This window comes from Arachis hypogaea, chromosome 10 (genome assembly GCF_003086295.3).
Source record: "Arachis hypogaea cultivar Tifrunner chromosome 10, arahy.Tifrunner.gnm2.J5K5, whole genome shotgun sequence".
Classification (NCBI taxonomy): domain Eukaryota; kingdom Viridiplantae; phylum Streptophyta; class Magnoliopsida; order Fabales; family Fabaceae; genus Arachis; species Arachis hypogaea.
The window spans coordinates 105,039,965-105,060,627 of record NC_092045.1 but is presented as its reverse complement, the minus strand read 5'-3'; the positions used below and the strand labels follow the sequence as shown (position 1 = coordinate 105,060,627).

Genomic DNA, 20,663 nt, shown 5'->3' with positions numbered 1-20,663 from the left:
ATTATTAATATTTAATCTAGCTGTATTTGGGAAAAAAATTTTACAAGAAAATGACCATATTATTGTATTCTTTTAAAAAATTTAATGATATTATTATGAAACTAACTCATTATTCTAAAAGTTCAAATTATTCGATAAAAACATATGAAGAACTATATATCTAATAGATACGATAAATAATGCAACTTCAAAGGCATTTAATATGGGTAACATATCCAGCTGTTGACGGATTTTCATAGTATTACTTTCTTTGACCGAATTATATTATTGGTAATCCAAAATTTAATATAATTTAGATTTCTTATTGAATGGTAGTTTGTATTATCTGCATAGAGAATGTCAATCAAAACTATCATCTAACTGCGTATTAAAATGGTTTTATATATATATATATATTTAACTTTTTGAGAATAATAACTTTATGATAAAAAATATATTTATATTTTTTAATATTTTAATAATATTATAAAAAATATTTTATAAAAAATTATTAAATTTTTTATTATATTCTTAAAATATATTATTAACACAAAAATAATTAAATCCTATGTTATTATTGTTGTTATTAATATTATTAAACATCGAGAATGACTTTTATTTAAAATAAAAATTATATTCTATTTTTTTAAATTCTTTCTAGAAGTTCAATTTATAAACAGGAGAGAAAGAGTCTTTTATATGAAGAGAAATTTGGGTAGTAATTTTTAGTAATTTTAGACAACATTAAATTATTTTTAATAAATAAATTTTATTAATTTATGTATACAAATTCTAAAAAAAGAGTATAAATTATATTATTTATATGTATAAAATTTTGATAAATATAAGTATAAATTATATATTTTTTATGTATAAAACTTTTATAAATATAAATTATTGTTGATCGTTAACAAATTATAATTCAAATGGCTAATTTTTTCAGAGATTACAAATTTAAATTTCACTCTTTAACTTAAAAAAATTATTGTTGATCACATACTCAAAAAAATATAACATTACTCTTGTACAAAACTCTCACAAAAAAATTACTTAAGTCATAAAAATTGCATCTTACTACCTCAACATCCAAGGTACGCAAATACTACTCCATACAAAAATACTAACAACTCATAATATATGATACTATGTTATAATTGAAGAAATTTTTAATAGCATCTGCACAATTGCATGGCCGAGCAATTTTCAGCCACTCTTAATATCATCATAGCCTATGAAAATCAGACCCATCTAATCAAACTAAAAAATTCTATTGCTATTCTTCGATCTTGCAGTTGCTAACCATCTATCTTTAACATAAACTCTATAATTTGTCTTTTTAAATTCAAGCAATTTCACATTATGAAGCAAGTTGTTTAGAAAGATTTTATGATAATGAAATGTTAAAATTGAGTGGAATTAACTTATGAACTCTGGAAACTAGGTCCTAAGGTGAAGGTTAGTTATCTCTCATTTATAAACTATTCCATGAAAAATGTGAGACACTTGTAATAATACAATCATTTCTACTTTGAGATATTGGAACTTTTGCTAATAAAAAGATGCCTTACCTTTAATTTTAAATTTTTGCTGATCATAATATATACAATTATAATCTTAACTCATTAATTAGAATTTTCTAAATACAATTCTGGGTACCTTATTACTTATCAACTACCAACATACATATAAATTGTTATAATTATAAAGAGAGCTGCATATAATACTATACCTACTACATCCGTACAGTAGATTTTCTAAATTCACTCATCAGTAATAGTATCTACTACTACATCCATCCTTTAATTTATATTTCAACTTTTCTAATAATAATAATAATAATAATAATAATAATAATAATAATAATAATAATAATAATAATAATAATCAACAAACTCACAGATACATATATTAATATATAGATTGAATCAGAATCACGTTCAAAATTAGAAACTGTGATACCCTTTTAAAAATTATTCTCCACTCTTTCTTGAGTAAAAGACTGCAGTACTTCAAATACGCCAAAACTCATAATCATTTTGCTTCTGAAAAATAAAAAAATAAAAAATAAGAAATATATCCATTTAATTAATTAAATCTTTTTTTCCTTTTTTGGGGGACAAAGTTCAGTTCTTTCTTTCTTTTAGCTTTTTATTTTTTGTGGGGGGAGATCTAGGGTGAGCCTTGGGATCAGTAATGAGTTTTCACCCTTGAATTGAGTACTTATTGTTGGTAGGTTTCTGGGGTTCATATGGTTTTAATTCATTCAGTTTTTTAACTTCTTTTTCTTTTTAGGATAAAAACAAAATAAAGAAAAAAGAAAAAAAAAATGTTATAAAGTAGGGTGCAGCTTTAGACAATGTATAACTGCAGTTTGTGCAGTGTCCGGATGATGAAGTTGTCAATTATTTTTGGGGTGAAGAAGATTCCTGTTTTCTAGGTATTGCTTAGTTTTGAAGGAAAAATCTTCTACTATAGTGCTATGTATATATCCCCCTTTATTTCACTCTCACTCTCACAAGCCTACTTTCTATTTATACACTTTCCTCAATTTTCATCCATCAACATAATTAACTTAATTTTTTGAGTTTTCTTAAACGATTTTTTTTAAAAAATATTTTACGGTATTACCCAATTCGACAGATTAAGAATCAGATTAATCTATTGTGGATCGAAATTCTATTTAAGAGTTTGTACGGGTTAATGAGTCACAACATACACAAGACAAGATTCGAATACCGACACTTACTGAAACAAATAAGTAAATTAACCACTCGATCAATCTTAATTAATGGATTTAATTTAGTTAACAAACTTAGATAAAGTGGTAGTGGTGTTGGTGAGAAACTAGCTAGGGTTTCTTGTTCAGCAATAACCTAATTCACTAGACACATACTATACTGTTGAAGCTTGAAACATTAATCTGGCAAACACCCATTTTCACCTATTTTTTATTTTTATTATTATGTGTTAGATATATATTTCAGTGCCTAGCAATAATTGTCTCTTAGGGTTACTTGTTTGGCAAGCCATAAAGTACTACATATATTTAAATCTCTATCATCTATCTATGCAAGACATACAACAGTTTACTTAGTAGGCAATTAGGCAAGAAACTAGCCTAGCTAGTACAAATTATTCAAGTCATAGAGTATATGTATATATAGTCATAGAAAAGTCTTAACTTGGTGCTTTATTAATCACTTAGCTTATAAATATACATATGAAATATTATAACTATTATTATACTTACACACACATCTATTGATAGATGATGTAATAATTGTTAAAAGATATATAATAAATTTGTTATCACCTAAATTTAAATTTAAAATTTGAGTTGCTTATTTAACATTAATACATATAGTGATTAATTTAGTGACCATATTTTTATATACACATAATATTTTTATAATAAATTCTAAAATTTAAGTTTAATGAGACGTAACGTTATATTAATAAAAATAACTATATTTTACATTAATCACGTGAATAATCATATAAAAAAATATATGTGATTACACAACTGTATAAAATATTTTGTACTGTCAGTGCATCGAAATTAAACGGTAAATTCTAATATAGATGAAGTTTAAAGTTAAAACATGTTTAGTGACTAACCAAAATTGATTAAATGGTAGAGAATGAAAGATTGAGAGTTTACATGTTATGTAATATAGTGTGATGTATATATATTATGCCGTGCAAATCTCACTGCCATTTATCTGTGTTTATTGCAATGTATGTGGTCCCTAATTTTCTATAAGTTGAGTGGATGCTTTTAAGAACCTACGTTGGTCCCTCATCTATATATTGCAGCAGCTACATATCTATATGATCTAATCCCAACTCATCACACACTCCAATTGCATACACCACAACTTTTGAATCTGACTATGACTTATATATCAACTTGATCAATCAAATTTCTTCCACCATATATATCCCACTTTATTATTTACTTAATTACCCTCTAATACTTCATTTTTAGATATTATTAAAGCACTTAATAATTCTTAGGTTTCATCACTTTCATGTATGCTTGCTGCTGCTTCTTCTTCTTCCATACCATGCATGTGAATTATTAACGCTATGTGGAATTTTCTTTCTTTCCTTTTTCCTTTGGTGGGGAATTTCTTGATAAAGATATTTGTGGTTGCTTGGAAAGAGCATGCCCTTCTTTCTCTTATTTATTTATCAATTTCACTACATTACCAATTCTTGTTTATAATTGTGTTTAATAAAAATATCTTTTTTATAATTGTATCTAATAGAAGTATTTTTATAAATATATTTTTTAGATGTATCTCTTTATATACATATATTTAAAAAATAATAATTAATTATTAGTAACAATAAGTTGACAGATAATATATTGGTATCTTATATTTTTATTTATTTATTTATTTTGGAAAGTTTTAATATTAAAAATAAAGATATAAATGGATTAAAGGTCTTCCCTTTTCCCCTTCTTTTCTTTTAATCTTTCTCTCTTTGGGCAGGCAAGTCCAGTATGAAATTCACAATGTCTAGTACTGAGTCTTACCCGTATAATAAATGCATCAAACATGTTATATATATACATATATAAAATAATGACTAAATTAACTATTTATATGAAATTTATGTTTAAAAATATATAAAACAATAATATAAATATACATAAATATATAATAAATAATTTAATATTTTTTTATGTAAACATAACAATTTTTTATAATTCATATATGTACACTCAATTGATAATGAATAATTATTTTATATTAATATTGATATTGTAAACAGTTAATCATTAAGTCAGTGATTGTTCAGTATGTGGTATGAACAAATCGAGTAATTCATTACTCCAGTTTGTTTGACGTGTCATCCCATAAGGAGTCACATAATTGCAGTTAAAACCATGCATAATATATATTTCTTATTTCTTTTAATTTATTTACCTTTTAAAATTCTACAAGCACATGATCATACGGATATGAAATTTTCTTTTTCTATTTTAATAAGTAATTTCAATTTAGATTTGAGTATACGATACAAAAAATCCATTATGGAAGAATCATTTCTTCTATAAGAATTCTGAATTATATATCTACATAAAAAATTAATCATTAATTAAATATTTATATATCAAAAATATATAAAATAACACATATAATACACATGAATTTATGATAATTAACTTTCAATATATAAATAATATTTTTTATTATAAATAATCAAGTGTAGTTGCATTGCCTCAAAAGTATATACATATACGACTTTTACCAAAAAAGTGCTTAATTTGTATACAATGCAATACAATACAATTCTTTTAGCAGAGCTTTTAATAAAATATTATTAAATTAATATAAATATTTTGATTCAAGTATTTGCTATTTAAAGAATATATAACTAAGTATTAGCATAACTTTTTATACTTTTAATATATAAATTAATTTTAATATATTTTTTATTTTAATTGTTTTAATAATTATTTAATTATATCTATATTTTTAAAATAAAATACTGTTTATAAACTAAAATCAGTTATTAAAATCAATTATTATGTATAAATATATATACTATTTAACTTATATTTTAACATATATTTTATACTAATAATATAATTGCATAACTAATTTTAATATATCTCAAACAAATATTGAGATAGTAAATATTTAAAAGTGATTTGTGAATATGTTTTCCCCAGGCATAAAATAGTTTGAAAGTGTAAGGTTTTGGGTGATGAGCTAAAATAAATAAGATTTATGTGGCCATTTTGTGAAGACTAAAATTTTAGGGTATTACTGTTTTTGTGCTGAAGCTTCTCTTCTCCTTTTTCATTTGTTTCTTCTCTTTGAAGGGTATGGTGAAGGAAAAACTAAAGCATAGAGCAGCAGAATAATCAGATATGAAGATCGAATTTCCCTTCACACGCGCGTAACGTAAGTCTAGTTCTCGAGATCTCAGCAAATTAAATTAAACTAACCCAAGCTCTATGTGCTTCTCAATCTAAATGCATGCTAGTAACTTAGTTCACTTGCACATAACACAGTTTATCATTTTAATTTCTGTATGCTTTCAAATAGAAGAAGAATTTGAGAAAGCTGTGAAAATGAATCTAACGACGATGATGATGGAAAGAAAGGAAGAAGGCATGATAATAGAAGAGAACAAGAAGAAGAGCAATGAAAATGACAAGTTTACCCTGAAGGGATCGGCGGCGGCGGCGGCGTCGTCATCAACAAGGCAATGGTCGGCGTTTCGGAATCCAAGAATCGTGAGGGTATCAAGGTCATTTGGGGGAAAAGACAGGCACAGCAAGGTTTGCACCATAAGAGGGCTTCGTGACCGTCGGATCAGGCTCTCAGTCCCCACCGCCATTCAATTGTACGACTTGCAAGACAAGTTGGGACTCTCTCAACCAAGCAAAGTCATCGATTGGCTTCTTGATGCTACTAAACTTGATATCGATAAGCTTCCCCCTCTTCACTTCCCTCAACCCTGCTTCCAACCGCCGCAAACCCTATTCCCTCATCTTCTCCATGACCCTTCCTCTTTCTGGAAACCCAGGTTCTGGGATTTCGACTCTTCCGCTTCCTCCTCTTCTTCTTCCAGGTTTCTCAAAGGGAAGGACTTAATGACCACCATGCCCTCCGATAATAATAATAATAAAGCCAAGTGGATCTTCAAACCAAACAATGCGGATCATGAGAATCAAGAATTCGGAGGCGGTTACACTACTCAGAGGCTTTTCCCAATGGAGACTACTACCAATAATAATAATCCCTTTCAGAGTTTGTTTTTCAACAACAACTCTACCCCTGAGGCTTCTAATTTGGGAAGCCATGGATTGTTGTTTCCTTCTAGTTCTTGTTCTTCTTCATCTACAAGTATTTATCATCACCATCATCAAGTGGGAGATTATTATGGTAGTTATCCAATGCAATTGAACCATTTATCTTCTTTGCAAGTAGGCCCATCTGCTTCCTCACAATTATTGTTTGGTCCTTTATCTTCTGCTACTGCTACACCGCAGATTTTCACACCTTATGCACCATTTGTAACAACCCCATCATCTCTTCTCGAAGGTAGTAGTCATAATAATAATGGCGGTGCAGATTCAATAAAACAACAGCAGCATCAATTCATCAATAGTCACATTCATCACTTCTTGAACTCATCCTCCTCATCCACATCATCATCATCATCATCATCATCATCAACAAGCCTTCTTCTCCATCACCATCATCATTCATTATTCAGTTCATCATCACCTGTCAGACCCTTCTTCCCTACACCCTTCAGTTCCAAGCTTCTAGATTCTTCCTCGTCAGATCGTAATGGAGGCCACCAACCAGATCATAATAATAATAAGGGTACCACTACTACTACTACTTCAGGTCGTTCTTGATCTTCAATTGCTGCTACTACTACTACTATAATTCAAGAATGAATGTAGACCAAATTTATATTCTGAGAAAGCTAAGAGATGATGAACACATGCACCGCACATTTGTAGGTATGGCAACGCTATATATACATATATTTCTCTTTCAATCTTAATTATTATACAATCTACTTCAATTTCTTCACAATGTGTGTACAAGTAATTAATTCAAATATATAATTATTCTTCCTCATTATATTATTTTCTTCATCTACGTATATATATATTAGAGAAGGAACACACATTGTTGTTTAATTTGTCCAAATTACAAAACTGAATCTAAATATAAACACTAGGAAGAAAAAAAAAATTAATCAAAGTCTATCATATTTAGTATTTATTAATTCTAACAACAATGAATAAATATCTATTTTTGACTAATTTTGTTATCAAACATTTTCTATATAAACAATAATGAACTTCATAATTGATGCTTTTGTTGCTCTTCTCTGCAGTTCTTATTTGCTAATTAATTAGCAGCCTCAGAGCTAAGCAGCGGTTATTATCAAATTTCAGAATTAATTTTGCTAGTTAAAGACTCAAGTATCAGATTGACCTTCTTCTTTTTGCCGTATGTGTATATATATGAAAAATCAGTACTCAAATTAACTATTATAAATATATGTATTGGTTAAATAATTTTTAATATATATTTTATATGAGTGATTGATTTTTAGTGTACATCTAACATAGTTGATATATATTATTCTAATTAATGGTTTCATAAACAATTATCCACTCTTAGCTTTAACATTTTTCTAATTTATTTCTTTGAAAGAGAAAAAGAAGGATGTACAAATAAATTTATAAAAGTTATTCAGTTTTTTCTTAGAAACACAGAATTTATATTAAGAGTAATATTATATGATGAATAAAATGTATTATTTTTGTTCAATATTTTATTCATATTTGACTAACTAACGTTTTATATACTAAATTCTAAAGTATAAATTATAAATTTTAATATAATATAAAAATAAAATAGTAATTTAAAATATTAATTTATATTAATAAAAAGTATTAATATGAAAATATTTCTGTTGTAGTAATACATCCTCTTACACATATGTGGCTGATTTAATTATTAACAATCACATGCTATGCTTAAATCTCACATATTATATTGAAGTAGATCAATTTAACCCGAAAAACGTTTAATTAAATTTCGTGAGAGTTTATTTGATAACACATATGTGTTATCTAGAATACTAAAGGACTTATATAGTTATCTCGCACCAAAACTTTTTCAAATGGCATAGGTATTGGCCAAAAAATGAAATCCTCTCTATGTATAGAGTAGTGTATGTTAGGGTTTGAATCACTAACTTGATATTTAAGAAATCCAACTACTACTGAATGTGCTAAACCTCTTGATAAGACTATCTAGATTTTTTCTATAATAAGCAGTTTTATTGGGCATTGGTTAAGTTTTGGCATGGGTTTGTTCAAGCTTGATAGTAATTAAGCTATGAGCTAGGTATATGATACCTGACTGAAGAGGCTATAATATTATGAGTAAGTAGGGTTTTAATACAAAAAATAAGTTATAACCTCGTACAATGTTATCATCAGTCATCAAGTCATTGCTACAGTTTCCATTCTACTCTTAAATGCCTGGTGCTTTAATTGATACTATGGAGAAACACAAACAGGTTTTGCGGGGTTGAGATATTGTTTCGCAAACTTAACTAAATTTTGTGAATTTGAATTCTGTTTTGTACGTGCAATAATTCTTTGATCAGAGATGAAATTCAAATTTAGGATGAATTAGTCTTTAACTTGTCAAGTCGAAAAATATCGTAAAAAGAATAAAAAGAAGAGATTTATATATTAGAAAAGTATGTAATTAATCATATATATTAAAAGATTTTATTTTTCATGTAACAAGATTATTTTTTATTTTAGATTTTTCTGAAAGAGAAAGTGGGAAACAACTGCTTATGTTATTTGATTTTATAAAGCTAGCATGATGCATGAATTGTTGTTATGGTTTCATGATGAATATGTCTGGTGTGCTTAATAATGTTGTCACAGATTCTTCTGTATTTTTGTTTGCTATCTAAATGTCACTATACATTATATATATATAACAGTGTGAAAGGCATTCCAAGATATTTGGTATATATAATGTAGGAAATTCAATAACTAGGTCAACTAATTTGTTCCTTATGTTGGCGTACCCATTATTATTGTATATTCAACCAATTAAAACCATGTTTAATTTCGCATATATGTTTTTCTAATTAAGCACTTGCAAAGGTTTTAAATTGCAATTCTGGTCTAGGCAAGGTTGAGAGATTATTGTTGTTGCTTTTGCAGAAGTGAAACTACAAATAATGTAATTTTTAAGATGCAGTGTTACAATGTTTTAAATTATTTAACGATTTTTAATTATTATAATTTTTATAATTATGTTAAATGTATATTAAATCAACCATTTGAATATAATATATATTAAAATATAAAATATATATTAAAAATAAGTTAAATTATACATGTATTTATATATAAATACATAGTGACAAATTTTAGTAGTTAATTTTAGTGTGTAAATAAGATTTTTGTAATTATTGTTAGAGATATAACTATTAATATTATCTTTTTTCATCAACTTAAAACTTAAATTTTTGGGATGAGTGGTTTCATGACATGATATCAGAATTTTATGTCCAAAAAATTTAAAGTTCGATCCTTAATGAAAAAAGAATGTCTATGCAAAAAAAATCAAACAAATGATTATATTATATTGTTTAAGGGGATAAAGTTTAAACTTTTAGGATGAATGATTTTATAATAATGGTAATATTAGAGAGATAAAAAAAACCAGTCAAACCTTATTTTATTTAACATTTATTAATTGCTAAATAAGGTAAGTTCTGGTCGATTTTAGTTAATTTTTTTTAGAGTATATACCCATTTTGGTTTTCAAAGAATTTCAGACCAGACATTTTAGTTCCTAACTAAAATTAATTACTTGATTGGTCTCTAACAATTAACTTTATCGGTCACTTAGGTCCTTTACTCCGTCAACTCTAACGAAGCACAAAATAGTCCATGACAACTCTAACAGGGGACAAAATGGTTCTTGATCTCCTCTGTTCAGAAAGAACACTATTCTCTCCCAATTTTCATCATATCTCGCATAACACTAACAGTTTAACACTGTGTAACTTCAAGTTACACAATGCACACTCTATAACTTTAATGTTCATAAAGAAAAAAAATCATCAGCTTGCTCTCAACCAATTCAAACTCAAGAAACTAATAACTATATCTCTCAACTACTTGTCGTCTTCGATGGATCCTATAAATCTAGACAGCAAGTATGATTTGTTAAAACTCGTCATCGTTGTTGTCATCTCCCTCTTCCTCTGCCCTATCATCTCCATGACACTACATGTCCACCACTCCAATCGCTTCCTTCAACTTCTTCTCTAAACCAATGTTCAGTAATCGCTTCAGTTTTCATATGAGCGACAACGACGACATTGCTCGTTGTACTGATAGCTTGGATGCGAGGTCAAAACTGTTTGCCAACTTAAATTCCGGAAAAGATAGAATGAAGCATTCGGTATCTATTTCAAATGAGAATTTACATATGATGTCGAAAAAAAATCTTCTCATGATGTCTTAATGCCCAACAATCTATATTGCTTGTCGGAGAATGAAGAAAAGCATGCCCTTGAGGTAGCTGTGGAACTTGGTCTTGAGGATGCCGTGGACGTTGTCGGGGGTTGGAGGTGATGTTATCGAAGATGTGGAAGTGGATACTTCTGGTTGTGAAGTGCAGAGGAGGTGGATGTACCAGTCACAAAGATTTAGGAAGTGTGTGATCAATGACATGTTGAGGTAGGTACGACACGTGTGACAATTACACTATGGCTTAATCTTGGAACTAAAGAGGAAGAAAAAAAAGATGGAAAAAAAGATTCTGAAAGTGAAGAAGGAGAGTATAAATATTAGGGTTATGCGAGATATGATAAAAATTGTGGAAGAACAGTGTCGTTTTCGAATAAAGGGGTCAGCGATCATTTTATCCTTTGTTAGAATTGTCAAGGATCATTTTGTCCTCTGTTAAAGTTGTCAGGGACCATTTTATTTTCCGTTAGAGTTGACGGAATCAAGAACCTAAATGACTGATGGAATTAATTGTTAAGGACCAATCGAGTAATTAATTTTAGTTAGAGACTAAAATATCTAATTTAAAATTTTTTGAGGATTAAAATAGGTATATATTTTTTTTTATTACCAAACATTTTTGTTATCTAATTATGTGGTTTTATATCATTTCGCAATAATTAAACTCATAACTGACATGTATGTGAGTTTTAAACATTAATTAAACACATGTATCGTGTATGTGTATCTTTGGAAATAAAATTATATATATGATGATGATAATGAAGAATAATGATGGAAAGAAATTAAAAAGAAGGTTAGGAGAGCTTAATTAGGTAATTAATGTGTTGGTGCAGGAGAATCTGATCTTTCCCTCAGATCACATGCATGCCGACGCCTAGTAAGTGCTGCATGTGAATCCCTGCCACAAACCTACCTATATACAACTACAGATTATACAACTCACTATTTCACTCTTACATTCTTCTTTCTCCTAATAATTTACCATTCTACTTTACTTTCTATTATTTAATTATTGTTGAGGAAACCTCTTTTAAGAAAAATCAAAATTGTAAAAACCAAACTGGTAATTCAATGGGAAGAATAATAGGGTTAAAAATTTAAGAGTTGATATTGAATTGAATATAATAAAATGAATTTCGTTAGGGAGTTAATAGAGTATTTGTACAATAATACAATGTATACAATAAGCTGTTTATTTGACTCAATATGAATTAAAAATAAAAATTATTCACGTTTACTCTAATTTTAAAAGTGCTGTTCATTTTTTTATTAACTACTATTGTACACATTATACACCAATTACATTGGTTTTTCATACTTTTTCTAAAATATATATTTATATATAAAATTTATTATCTTTTTAAAAAAAAATATTTTTTGGTGTGTTTTATTATTTTAACTGATTAATCATTAAAAATCGGTTCATTAATAACCTGCTTTTGTTTTTTTTTTTCTTAATTTAAATTAAATAATATATCTATCAGAAATGTTGATAAATGATTCGCACTACTGTGTCTATATAAGTTGAGAGAAGTACATATAATGGACAAAGCTCTGGGCGATATGCAACTAATTATTAACCAGTTATAGCTATTCTATATATAGCAAGAAGGATAAGACAAAGAAAGAAGTTAATTATATATAGGATAAATTTAGAGAAATAACAAAATATCATCATATTTGAGATATAATTAATAAAAGATCAGTTTAATAAATTTAAAATTATTTTATTTAATATTATTAATTATTGATAAAAGATTTTTGTAATTTGAGATATATAATAAATATTTAATTATGAATGTTATATATATATATATATATATAATGGTAAAGTATACTTTTTATTTTTAAAATTTGGCAAAAATTTTAAAAATATCTCTAAATTTTATTTTGTTTTAATTTTGTCTCAAAAATTTTTGATTTGCATCAGATATACCCTCGACGGCTAAATTTTTAAAAAATTTAAGACCAATCTAACAATAATGCATGAAAATTATGTTTGATTTTCTTGTATTGAGGGTTGTTCTTATGAAATTGTTATTGAATTAGTTTTAAATTTTTTGAAAAATTAGCCGTTAGGGATATATTTGATGTAAATCGAAAATTTTTGGGATAAAATTGAAACAAAATAAAATTGGGGTACTTTTAAAACTTTTGTCAAACTTCAAGAACAAAAAATATACTTGTGAGTATTGTGTTATATAAAATAATTCTAGATATTATTTTTGTAATATTACTGATAAAATATAGGTAATTTTAAATGTGTAAATTTTAAATGTGTAATTTTAATAAATTCTCTTGGATGTGCATCTTTTTTATTGGTTTTTGTTATCCTCCTATTAGAATTGAACTAATTAGGTACATATGACTAAAAATCAAAGCAGAAAATTAAATAAGACAACATCACAAAAAAAAAATTTTATGGGTTAATATTTAAATTTAATTTTAAAAGATAATTTATTTTTTAAATTAGTCCTTAAAATATTTTGTTAGTTATATTAATCTCTTAAAGATATAATTATAAGTCAAACTGATCTTTTTATGTATTCGTCAAATAATGATGTCCCATTAAGTATTACGTTATACAATGACATAACAGATTAATATCACATCATATCATAAAATAATTGGTTGTCATGTTCATTTTTATAATTAGTTGATACAAACATATCTAATCTAACCTAAGGTTCCTTAAATTATTGGAGTGTATATACCTAAATTTAAGCAGACCAATTGATGTGTAACAACTTACTCAAACTTTTACCTAAGAAAATAAAAAGATTACAACATATAAATCTTGAAATAATGATGGAAAGGAGAAAAAGAAGGTAATAGCATGTGAAATTGGTTGATATAGTACCCAAAGAAGTGTGTGTCTGAAAATAATGCATAGATGTGTGTGAATGAGAAAACAAGTTTCATTGTCTATCTTCATCTTTGTATCCTCTTTCACATACAGCATCTTGATTATGAAGGCCATGAATTATTGTTAGCGTTATTATTATAGAACCATCCATGTAATTCAAAGCACAAAGATTTAAAAGAAAAGACAAAAAGAAAAAAATGGGTATTCGAATCTGCAGTTCGTTCTGACGATGAAAAGGAAGATACATAAAATGAGACTGAATTTGAAAGCAGTGTCTGCATGAAACACAGGATCCAAGATAAATTAAATTAAAATTGATATATGAGTCCCAGTTGTTACCGCAACTTGGACTTCCAAAGGCAACAAAGATAATGACCAAAAGTTTTATTTGCCGGTGGTCCAATTCTTCTATATATAACAAACTATTTAAAACATATACATGCAAATTCAAATACACAAACAATATATATTCACACTTCATTATGTATATTCCATTACAATAGGCAGTAGTTTAAGCCAACGTTTTAAAAATCAAACCGGCTATTAATCCCATGAAATTAGAGAATTAAAAATTTAAAAGTTTAATTTAGATTTAATTGAAATTGAATTAGATATAATAAGATATATAATTTTTTATAATTTTTTATTTTAAATTAATTAATCATTAAAAAATTATATTTGTTAACAAATTTGAAACTGATTTTTTCGGTTTTTAATTAAATCAATTTCAAACCATTTTTATCTTAAGTCGAACTGATTTAGTAATAAATTCTCAATTAATAACCAAGTCAAATAAGTCAATTCGATCTAGTTCTTGTAATCATAGATTAATAGTTAATAATCTTGGATATAGTCGAAAAGTGTGTTCAGTATATATGATTGAGCCAAATAATTTGTTTTTTAATTATGTGTTTATAGTTTGTGATCCATCACTTTATGACTCGATTTTTATATATAATGCATTATAAGTTATAACTTGACTTTATTTGTATTCATTTTAATTTTGTAACGGACGATTTTAATAATCATTATTTTAATTGAATGACGAACGGTTATAACATTAATTCTATTCATCAACTCTATTTTATAAAGACGCCTATTTCTATATCTCAAAATATTCGTTTTATTTCATGTCTAACATTCTATTTTCATAGAATTATTATATAATTCTTAAATACTTATTGACTTGAGTGTCGGAGTGCCTTTTATAAGTACCTACCCTTTATGTTCTTCTTGTGAAAATATACATTTTTTAGAGACGAAGAGATAAGTTCAATTTTCTCTAACACGCGGTATACCTTAAAAATTCATCCACATAAAAACAGTTAGATTTTTGTTTTGATTATAATAAAGATAAGCTAGTAAGAGATATTAGTTATTATATTCAATAGAGTAAAATATTGTTTGGTCTCTAATATTTGAATTAAATTTTAATTTGGTTCCTAATATTTTAAATATTTTAAAATTTTTTAAATGAATTCAATATTATTATCCTACTAATAAATTTAACTCGAATAATTAACAATTTTTTATATATTAATAATTATTGATGTATTTATTTTACTTATATACTAAATTAAAGTTGAATGTTATATTATCTCTTAAATATATTAATTTTTTGTATTAAATTTAACTATGAGATAACAGCATTTGAAATTTTTTAAAATAAAAAAATTTAAAATATCAAAAATTAAATTAAAATTCAACTTAAATATTAAAAACTAAAATAATACTTTATCATATTTAATAATACAGTCAACTAAAAATAATAAGAAGAAGACGACTTAAAAATAATAATAAGAAGACTTAGATGCTATGAATTACTAACCCTAGCTTTTTTTTTTTTTGGAAGTTGTAAGCTTTAAAGTAGTTTATTGTAAGTTGAAAAAGGAATTATTCAAAACTTTTGTATTCTTTTTAGAGTTAGGTGTTTATTAGTTATTAATTTTTTTTTATTTAATTAGTAACTAAAAGCATACATACCATGCATATGTATCAGAGAGACCAGAGGACGCTGCAATTACCCGAGGTAAATTAATAAATGCCCTTATATAGTACAGCCTGCTTAGATGAAGAAAAAAATCAGTATTTATATAAAAATGTCTTTATATAAAAATAATTATGCTAAATACATACTAGAAATAAGTTACTAAATTAATTATTAATATAAAATATATATTAAAATATAAAAAATATATTAAAAATAAATTAAATAATATATATATATAATAATTTATTTAATTATTAATTTTTTATATGCATATAATATTTTTTATATAAAAGTAATAAATAAAATATTAACACAAATCATATTAAATAGTTTAATTAAATATATTAAATAATTTAATTATTTTTATTTATTATTTTTATATAAAGATATTTTTATATAAATAGTCAATATAAAAGAAAAGAAAGTATTGCTTATTCGTATAAAAATATTTTTATGTAAAAATAATAAATAAAATATTAAAATATATTATATTAAATAATTTAATTAAATATGTTAAATTATTTAATAATTTTTATTTATTATTTTTGTATAAAGATATTTTTTATTATTAGTTACCATAAAAAAAGAAAAAGAAAAGAACAGGGCTTGCAATACTACTTATTCTATATATGCATAGTTAAAAATTTTATTCATATATAATGAGTAGATGGAAATTAAATTTCCATCATCTCCCTTTTATACTTTTTATCAAACCAACCACTTTAATTGATATCACAACACCACCCCAATCCAAGAATAAATAAAACTCAAGCATAAGTTCGAAATTTTACTACAAAAATTTGTCAAATACCATTGACTTTATCACTGAAATTAATTACTGATAAATTTATTACTGCTGTAGCATTATAAAATTTGACAGTAATTTTTTACGAAATTAGCAAAAGATTTAAATTATTGATTGGTGAAATTATGGAGATAGTTATGGTCGAAAATTTTTTGACAATAACTTTAATATCATATATTCTAGTTTTGTATTTTGTTATTATCATATTTATCTGCTAATAAATTTGACGATAACATATTATTATTTTTATATTAATTAAATTACAATTTATCAAAAAATTCACCAACAATAAAAACTGATAGTAATCTTATATTTTATTTTATGTTATTTTATTTTTTGAACTTGTTAAAACATAACTTCATAATCAATATGTCAACAATTAATAGTCAAATCTTAATTAATGAAAATCAAGTAGTATTTTATAATGTTAAATAACAAGTGTACAAAATAAGCACTCAAAGAAATAAAATACTATCAAATAAATTAAAACAAAATCCTAACCAACATTATGGGTCCTGATAATCAATCCTAAATTTTGTCGCACATAATTTCCTAAAGAACTCATTTATTTTTGTGAGGAATTTTCAGATGTCATTGAAAAAATTTTTAAACGCAACAGAAAACAACGATTCCATAAATATATGACAATCATGACTCTTCAACTCGTAAGTATACTCTATGAGACGTTTGCATATCTACTACCTGAATTAGATGTGTAACTATCGAAAAATCTCAATCCTATAATCCACTTACAAATATTTGATCTCTGATCATTCGTTAGAGCTAACACAACCTTTGCTTTAGACCGTCGTCCGCTGTCAAGTCTTTTTAGGTTTAATTCTGGCTGCTTGCAAATGTCAACAAAATCTAACCTAACTTAAACATTTTTCCTGGTTCGCTCATCGCTGATTACCATGTGCATGATATCATCAAACACGTTTTTTTCAATATGCATCACGTCAAGACAATAACAAATTAAGTTGTATTTTCAGTAAGACTAACTCCCAAAATATACTTTGTTTCGTCCAATTATGCTCCCTGCCATATCCTGAAGGTCTCAACCTAGTCCCACTATCGACGATCCTAGGGATACTACTAATATAATATGATGCTACACTTCTAAATCATTCATCTTGATGGGTGCCTCTTCTTGTTTAGTTTTATTCTTCCTAGAAAAGTTCTTGTTAAACCAAAAAGGATTATCAAACTCGAAAAATCTTCAATGATAATCAAACCACGAATTCTTATCTCATTACTCAACTAAAATGATTTTGTATCCTTTATACAAATGTGACACAACATTCTGCCTGAGTGGACTAATTGGACAACATCTTGTATGCAGAAAAATCTTTGATAGTCCACATTGATACATCATGCATTTGAAAGTTTATTTTAGTTGAAATATCATACGTCTCTACACTATCAATTCACAACTTACTCAACTCATCTACAAGGAGTTACAAGAACACATCATTTTTTACCTTTGGTTGCTTGGATCGAGTATGATACAAGATAAGAACATATATATTTTCTTTATACACATTTCATGAGGTAAGTTATAAGGGGTTACCACAAAAGGCCAACAAGAGTACGCATTGCTAAAATTAGAGTTCGGTGCAAATCTGTCATAACACAAAACTAATCTAACATTTCTAAACTTGTTCGCAAATATAGAATAGATCTGATCAAAGTGCTTTCAAGCTTCTAAGTGTGACCGGTGTGTCATAAAATTATTGTCTCTCTTATTACTACTATACCATGTCCTGTGGGGATTGAACTCATCGGGGCATACAATCTTTAATTTTTAGCCTAGGAACTAAAAATAAGTAGTGCATCATTTTCTTTGGAGCTCTCTTTAACCTCCATTTACCAATATATTCTCTCTCTACTTGATACCTTGATGCATCACAAGATTTACAAGCAGTAATGTCTACATCCCCTTGTAATACAGCATACAACCATTCAAGAAACAATCAAGTTTTATCAAATTTAAAGCTAAGTTTGAAGATAACTTTTTTGTCTCATAATGGCTCCAAAGGATGTCATTTGTCCCGGCTAGTACTAATTTATTACAAAGGATGATCCACTTATTAAAAGATTCTTAGGTGCGATTTAACTCAGATTTAATCTCTTTATTCTAATACAGACAAACAATTTTGAGTGAATTCATCCCTCAAACAACAGTTGCACGACAAATTCTAATAGATCATAAAATTTCTTTACCCCCAGGTAAGGCTCTTCTTTAATATTTTTCATGCCATTAACACTGATTGCATCAAATATCATCTCATTGTATCTCTCTTTCTTATCCTCTTAAATCACCTCTTTCATGTTCTCTTCTCTAACTACCCTAACCCTCCTTGGTGATCCTCAGACTTATTAAAATTCAGTGCAGTCTTTGGAGGAGATTAAAGGTGGTTGGCGCTAGTAGAGGTTGGCAAGCAGAATTGGAGAGAGAGAGAGAGAGAGAGAGAGAGAGAGAGAGAGAGAGAGAGAGAGAGAGAGAGAGAGAGAGAGAGAGAGAGAGAGAGAGAGAGAGAGAGAGAGAGAGAGAGAGAGAGAGAGAGAGAGAGAGAGAGAGAGAGAGAGAGAGAGAGGATTGTGTATTTTGAATTTAGAGTAATATTACTATCGAATTTATTGGCAAATAAATCTATCTGATAGTAATAAATTAGTAGTGGACTTTGAAAGTGAGGGGAGAAGGCTGCGTATTTTGAATTTGGAGTAATATTACCATCAAATTTATTGGTAGATAAATCTATCTGATAGTAATAAATTAGTAGTATAGTAGTGGTTACCAAAACACAACATTCCACTAATTATGATTACCAGCTAATTCTCTGGTAAATTTGTGTAATTTGACCCTAATTTTTGCGTTTTTTTTCACTCAAATTATTACCATTGAATTTATTTTTAGAAAAAAAATTCGTTGGTAATACTTTGCATGGACAAATTTATTGTTTCAATCGTCAATAAATTCGATGATAAAATCATTGCTAATGTGCGATGCTAAATTCAACAGTATTCAATATTTTTTTGTTATTTATAGTATTTTAAAAGTTTTTTCTCATTGTTCTTTATAAACCAAATCTGTGAACATATTATGTAGATGTACTTAATATTTTTAGATAAGATAGACATATTGTTATGTATAATATTAAATTTTATTCTTTGAAGCCAAAGTGAACTGAACAACTAAACTCTTAAGAATAATAGGTATAATAGGTTTAGAGTTTCTCATCAAGATGGAACAATTAGGATAAAAATGACCCATACATATATATTAACAATGACTTTATAAAATAGCCAATAATAATGGAAAAGAAAGATAGACTTTAATTTGAATGTTTATGAGTTCCAAAAAGGTGAATAATATAAGAGCAAGTTATTTCTAATAAGGTAAATTCAAGAATGATAATGCAATCTATCCTGAATTGATTTAAATACATTTTTTTAATAAGATAGATGAATTATTATGTAGTGTTATTAATTTTTCTTATTATATGTGGATGTGGTGGCATTATTTTTACCTAGTTAGTTGCTACTAGTTTGTGTTGACTATGTGGTGAAGTGATGAGAGAGTGAAGATGATAATGAATGGGTGGTTACTAAGAATCTTCCACTCTCCACACTCCACATCTATGCTTGTTGGGGTAACCGGGTAAGAATGATGCTAACAAGTTGAGGTAATATTATATAAATTTAATTTTGATAGTTAATGTAAAATAATTTTATTTGTGTATTTAATTATAATATTATATTAAAAAATAATTTTTATATTAATAATTGAATTAAATAATTGTGTAAAATATTTTATATTGTTAGTACATTAAAATTAAACTCATATTATATATTCAAGCATAATACATCTTTTATTTATCTATTTTTTTAAAGATTTTAATGAAAGAATTTTTTTAAATATCAGTTCATATTTTGAAATTATCTTTTATTTTAA

The 20,663-nt window shown here is 26.5% G+C and overlaps 1 protein-coding gene across 2 annotated transcripts; it reads left to right on the top strand.

Moving 5' to 3' along the window:
- The first annotated feature begins 5,222 nt into the window (after nt 1-5,222).
- Nucleotides 5,223-8,075, top strand: LOC112716272 (uncharacterized). 2 transcript variants are annotated; one of them, XR_011866859.1, is made up of 3 exons: nt 5,262-5,900; nt 6,045-7,477; nt 7,861-8,075. XR_011866859.1 is itself a non-coding variant. In XM_025768143.3 (2 exons), exon 2 carries the CDS (start codon nt 6,071-6,073, stop codon nt 7,367-7,369), a length of 1,299 nt encoding a protein of 432 aa, XP_025623928.1. In that variant the 5' UTR covers nt 5,223-5,900; nt 6,045-6,070; the 3' UTR covers nt 7,370-7,601. The 2 variants fall into 2 exon arrangements, 1 of the variants encoding a protein (XP_025623928.1); XM_025768143.3 differs by lacking the exon at nt 7,861-8,075 and having other exon boundaries at nt 5,223-5,900; nt 6,045-7,601.
- The last annotated feature ends 12,588 nt before the right edge of the window (nt 8,076-20,663 follow it).

What these genes read in the sequence shown, in the direction of transcription:
- LOC112716272 (XM_025768143.3), top strand. Translation starts at nt 6,071, where the DNA reads ATGAATCTAACGACGATGATGATGGAAAGAAAGGAAGAAGGCATGATA.